A 6,602-nucleotide genomic window follows, 5' to 3' on the forward strand; every position below is an offset into this window, starting at 1 on the left:
ATACATTTAAAATATATTAACTTTTATTTAATACAAAATTTTAAAATATCATACATGTAAAATATAGTAGCTTTTATTTAATACAATTTTTTTTTAAAATTATTGATAAATTTTAATCTTTTGTTTTGGAGAATATTAAATTTCAAAAAATTAAAACTCGAACATTATCAGATATAAAGGCTCTCATTGAAATTCACATGGTAATAGTAAATAGATAATAATAAAGATCTTCTATACCAATACATCTAGAGAGCTGCACACTACAGTATATCACATTTGTAATAGTACGACGAAAGAGTGCATTTATAGAATGTCTATTAATGAGTTGAAAGGAAGTTTCCTGCTACATGGAGTACAAGTTAAGATCTGATCTTTCCTATAATATTTTTCCTTTTTGGGTTGTGCCCAATATCGCCCTTCTGTATCTAGGTTTCATTACATTCTCCTTCCTTTCAATTGGAACTCTGACATGGAAGGATTCACGCCTTACCTTTCGGCCGCCATGACAAAGGTTTCTTTCCATGCTAAGAGATATAATGTGTTTTTGAGTTTTAGGGGAAAAGATGTGAGAAAGACTCTGGTTGACCATCTCTTCCAAGCTCTTTCTGCAGCCGGATTGAATGTATTTCTTGACACCCACAAATTAAATAAGGGGGGAACCATTGATTCCAGCCTGAAAAATGCAATTATGTGGAGCGCAATATGTATTCCTATATTTTCCAAAGGCTATGCAAGCTCAACATGGTGTCTTAGGGAAGTTGCCTTTATGTTGGAATCTTCTGGGACGATTATTCCTCTCTTTTATGAACTGGAACCGACCCATGTTAGGTATCCTCTAGGAGATTCCAGCCCTTACAAGGAATCATTTGAAAAGCACTACAACCATCCAAATCGATATTCAAGAGAAGAGATTGATGGGTGGAAGCATGCCCTTGAGAAGATCTGCTCTCGTTCAGGGTGGTCACTAGATATGACTCCAAGGTTAGTAATTGATCTTTGTTTTTTTGTTTTTTCAAATTCAATTATTAGTTTAAAATTGAATTATTTTTTAAAAGTAAAGGATGAAATGTGTCAAAGTTCTTTTCTATAGTTAGATAAGAAGAAAAATAGATAGATATAAACAGAAATGGAAAATAAATAGTGAAAAGAGATATTGAGGGAGTTTAAATGGATAGAACTCTATGTAATTATATATAAAAAAGGGGAAGAGAGAGAATTTTTAGTCATGAAATTGTTTTAAAACTAACATTTTCAACTTGGTGTGAAATGGATACACTCAAGAGATTTGGAAAGTCTATGCGAATTATTATTATTATTATTTTTTTGACATATATTAAAGACTTCAAAATTATTGTCAATTCACCACTTTATAAAAATTTGGTAAGACTAAATGGGAGCCTGCATGCTAATAGTTTTACTTCTGCAAGTTTCAGCTAGAAATGGCAAATAGTTTGTCTAAAATGCTAAGATTTAAAAACAAAAATATAAATTAGATACTACATACTGAAGGGCAAGACCTTTTTGATAAAAGACTCACAATTTACCGTTGTGGTGTAAGCTCTTGCCTATAATCTATTAAACTTTATTATTCACTATACAAATAAAATATAAATGAATATTTTTAATAGTTATAATACATTTATAATCCAATTACACTTTCTCCTTTCTTTATATTGGCAATCTCAAGTGAAACCTAATATGCCGAATCAGAAATGTTTTTTAAGGAGACGGAAAATAGGATAGCATTTATTTACTTTAAAAGAATAAACCCAAAAATCTCGTAAAAAATAGTTATTTTTATTTTATACCGCACCATTCATGGATACTCTGGTGGCCTCGGTCATATATATATATATATATATATATATATATATATATATATATATATATATATATATATATATATATATTCACCTATCGAGTATTGAGAGGTTTAGAGCCATCCAATTTAGTGGAGATAATGTTGATCTCTACTTTGTAGTATAATATTTGTACCCACTGCAATATAAAATGCGGGTTGTACCGGGCATCTTCTGAGCGATGTAACGTTATTGATGCCTATAAGCTGCTCTTATGCAGAAGAGTTACCAGCTGCATCTACGGATGAGATACACATGTACATATGGTAAATTTGAGTCAAATAGACATACAATGAATAATATGGACATTTCATTGATGCAGCATATGAACAATTTAGCCATGTTGGTTCTTATTTAATTCTAAGTCTGTGAATTCCAAAATAAATGTTATGAATTGTCACGTGTCCGAGAGTGTAAATCTATCAATTTAAAATTGAGGAGTTTCAACAGTTGAATGCCTCCACAAAGCCGGCCTATTTTAAGAAGGAAAAGAAATACCAGATTCGTTTATCACATAATTAATGCCCCATATCTAATATAGTGAGCACTCTTAAGAACGTCAAAAGAAAAAAGCCAAACACCTGAACTCAATCGTTCAAAATAACCAAATTTGAGCATCTAGAGGTTTCCTGTGGGCTTCTCATTTCTGACTATAAGTATGGGACAAGTTGAATTGTTTTGGTCGTAATAAAAGTAGCAAGGAATCTAGTCTATTTTGTAAAGCTGAAATAGCTAATATCTTGCAATTGAAGAGCATGTGCAAATTTTCATTTTCATTGAGAAATAGAAAACAAGTTATTTATTACAAGTTTTTAATTACTGCAAAAGAGTTCTAGATTAACCTTCATATGATATATGTAAAAGAAGTTTAGATTGCAGAATATATATTTTTAAATGTTGATAATATTAGAATGATGTGTTGAGTGACCTTCATGTTATGTAAAAGATCACAGACTTTGAATAGGTTAAGATCATCACTCTGTTTATAGTATTCATGAAAGTTACACAGAACAGTAGATCTATAATTCGCGATCAAATATTGATACAGATTTAAATATATATGAAATATGATTTTTTTTTAAATTTGATTTGTAAAAATCTTACCTCTCTAGTTTTCTGTTCCTTTTTATTTCATTTTTCCTGTGCTCTTTCTTTCACTTTTCTGACGTAAAGACTCCATCATATCACTAAGCTTTATTTCCTTGCACGGTAGTTCGCAAGCATTAGCTTTCGCTTGAAATACTTGGAAAACCTGAAGCAATAATGATTGGAAAAATGGAGTTAAAAGGAAGATTAGAGAGGATGATCTTTTAAATTAAATATGGAAGAAAGCTGGAGCAGATGAAAAAAAGAATTCTTACCTTAGGTTTTCCTTCATACGCATGAGATAAGATGCCAGAAAATAAAGATCATCGGAGATAGTTGTGTGGCTTTACTCATATCCATCCATTCTACACTATTAAAACAAAATCATAAAACATTTAAAATCTGCCCTCTTGGAAAATAACAGGAGATACTTCATTGGCTAGACAAAAACTAGCACAATGTTTCAAAGCAATATGCACCAAGTTTTTAGTATGAGCAAATTTCCATAAATACATAGATTTTCCATGGTTATTATGAAGATTATATATTGTTTGGGTGATTAGGATGGGCACAAATTAGATATACTTCGTAATTGCAATTGCATTGTCATTTGAAATGATAGAAAATAGATTCGATTATTTCGTCATTGTACAGGTGTCACTAACTTCGCAATATACAGATTCGAAGGTCAGCTAGTGAAGAAAGTGGTGAACGACATAATAAAGACACTTGACAGGGTGCCGTTACAAGTTGCCAAACATCCGGTGGGATTTGAAACTGTACGAAAAGGTCTAATTCAGAAATTGCATCTCATTTCATCCCAATATGGAATATTGGGTATAGGTGGTATTGGGAAGACCACAGCTGCGAAGGCCGTGTATAATAAAATTTATAGTGAATTCGATGCTGCTTCCTTCCTGTTTAATGTCCGCGACGCTAGCCTTCCAAAATTGCAGGGTCAAATTCTCAAAGATTTGGTCAACTATGAAGAAGATCTGTGTGGAAAAGGGAAAATATTTGTTGATAGATCGTTTGCAAGGAATCCGCGCCCTTATCGTCTTGGACGATGTTGATAATCGCGTGCAATTGGACGCCTTGGCTGGGGATTGGCTGGCCCCTGGAAGCCGTTTAATCATTTAATCATTAGACACATTCTCAATGCCGCTCATATCTCATCCGATTGCATTCGCGAGATGCGCGGATTTGAGGAAAGCGTAGGGCTCCAGTTGTTTTGTTGGCACGCCTTCCTCAGACCATCCCCCATTCCCCGTTTTAAACAACTCTCGAGAAGAATAGTGGAGGCTTGCAAGGGACACCCTCTTTCTCTCGAGATCATTGGAGCTTTTTTGTACGATAAGCAGGATGACACTCACATTGATTGCTGGAATGAAACCCTTGAAAATGTTGCAGGCAATAGAGACATTTTTGAAACACTCAAGATCAGATATAGTGGTCTTAGTAGTGAGGAAAAAGAAATGTTTCTGGACATTGCTTGCTATTTTATTGGAGAATGCACAACTTCTCCCATAGTTTTCTGGAAATCCATGTACAAGAATGTGCGCATTGCTATCAATAATCTGTCAAATAAGTTGTTGATAAAGATAGACGAGAAAGGTGTATTTGAAATGCATGACCTCGTGCGAGATATGGGCCGAATCATTGCTGAGGAAGATCAAACCCAGCAACGGGAGACTGTCCACTTCCAGTCAAGCAGCTCATTCAACAATGCAAGTAGCACTATCAATATCTCTCGCCTTCGTCTCCATCAAGGTGATTCACGGTGCCTTAAAATGTTGTGTACACCTAGTCTTCGCTATCTTCATTTGGAGCAAGTGCTCATAGAAGATATCTTAGACATTCTTCCTCTAACTTTGAGATGGGTCAAGGTGAATTCTTAGACAACCTGAGTTGGTCTAGTGGTGGAGAACTTGTACTCTTGAAAGAGAGGTCACAAGTTCAAATCCCACTGGGCGGGTAGGGTATGTATGCCTCATTTGTAGTGCCAAGCGCCTCTCGAAAAAGAGTACGAGGTAGTCCCATATCACTGTCACCATACGTAAACCCAAAAACTATGGCATAGTGTCGTGGACTATAAAACCACCTTGCCTTGCCTTTTTGCAAGCATGGGGTGTAGCTCGAATTCGTTGGAGGAGTTACTTTTAGCAATAAAGGAGAAATCATCTGTTTTAGGCATGAGATCGCAATTGAGGATCATCGACTGGACTGACTGCAGGTCCCTGCGAAACCTCCCGGACAGTGTTAGTTATTTGTCACTTTTGCAGTCCTTGAATTTTTCCAGATGTCAGAATTTGAATTGTCTTCCTAACATCATTTTCGACCTCTCACAACTGCAATACATGAATTTGAGTTACTGTGAAAAATTCCGTTGCCTTCCTGACAGTATTGGGAACCCTCTCTGGGCTTGAGTACTTGAACTTAACCTGTTGTAAGATCTTAGTTCAACTTCTTGACAGTATTGGCAATCTATCACAGCTGAAACATTTAAGCCTAAGCTGGTGCGAAAAATTGCAGAGCCTTCCAGAAAGCATTAGCAACTTGTCAAATCTGGATAAGTTGGACGTTATGAGTTGTTATTCTGCATGGAAATCAACTCCATATGCCATTTTGATCAAGCCAACAATATGCCTCTTGGGATTGCCTCCTCAGGCGGAGAACTGGCGGAAGAATTTAATTATAACCCCAGGATGTAAATAAATACTATATATTTATTTCGATATTGAATACTAGCAATCAGCTCATTACAGCTTGTCTTATGGTTTGATGGAATGAAATTTATGCTTTCCCTTATTTGCATAAAAGCATGTGTAATGTGTAATGTACTGGCAGCGTCACACAAAGAGTAGATCAAAACGGTATACCTCAACCTCCTGATCATATCTTAAATGCATTAAATTCTTGGTCATTTTTTGTATGCAATCTTAAATAAATTTTACACTTCAAAGCTCTTAAAAAATATACTTACTATCACACGCTAAAGGGGATGTTTTCCTTCAATCCAGAAAAATTAGTGTCCAAGCTAACAAAAGTCAGATGGTCGTAGGGTAAAAGTTCAAAACTCAAATTCAAATTGTCCGGCAAACCCAGTAAAGGTAAAAAGCATATCAATCGCCTTGCACGTAAGTTCAGACTCGTCTTATTTTTTCTTCACGATTTTGTTCGATTAAAATCTCTTGGATGCAATCTCATTTTTAAAATTCAATTGAGAATATATTAGAAGATTACTGAAAAGTTTTTTTTGCCATATATATTAAAATGGTTGGAAGCAATTGTATAATGGTAATGCTTTAAAATAAGGTTGTATTGTTTCAGCTTCATATTTATAGTATTATATCTATACCAATATGAATATGAGAACTTATATTTAATTTAAATTTTTAGGCTAATTTTTATTTTTATATTGTTGAAGACTTGATTTTTAGGCTGTAACTGTTAAAAAGTTAAATTTTACTTCTTTTTACAAAAATTAATTTATTTCTTAATATGTGATGTCTAAACTGCTAAATTCTTCTATGAATATTAAATATTAAAATATAACATGATTTTATTTTTCTAAATCTTAGAAAAGTTAGATTCTTGTGACGAAACCAAACCCATTGATCATGCGTGGAGTGTCCCAATATTCTCAGCAGAGAAATC

At 34.1% G+C, this 6,602-nt stretch overlaps 1 protein-coding gene across 1 annotated transcript; it reads left to right on the forward strand.

Moving 5' to 3' along the window:
* The first annotated feature begins 469 nt into the window (after window positions 1-469).
* On the forward strand, window positions 470-4,018 carry LOC149563467 (toll/interleukin-1 receptor-like protein). The gene is made up of 2 exons (XM_089828189.1): window positions 470-981; window positions 3,625-4,018. Exons 1-2 carry the CDS (start codon window positions 470-472, stop codon window positions 4,016-4,018), a joined length of 906 nt encoding a protein of 301 aa, XP_089684315.1.
* Window positions 4,019-6,602: the final 2,584 nt, after the last annotated feature.

Source organism: Cupressus sempervirens, chromosome 4 (genome assembly GCF_028749045.1).
Source record: "Cupressus sempervirens isolate cs-2001-9-10 chromosome 4, ASM2874904v1, whole genome shotgun sequence".
Taxonomy (NCBI): Eukaryota; Viridiplantae; Streptophyta; class Pinopsida; order Cupressales; family Cupressaceae; genus Cupressus; species Cupressus sempervirens.

Excerpts from the sequence above, each read along its gene's own strand:
- LOC149563467 (XM_089828189.1), top strand. The coding sequence starts at position 470 with ATGGAAGGATTCACGCCTTACCTTTCGGCCGCCATGACAAAGGTTTCT. Across the intron at positions 982-3,624 it reads TCACTAGATATGACTCCAAG|ATTCGAAGGTCAGCTAGTGA; the intron begins GTTAGTAATTGA and ends CGCAATATACAG.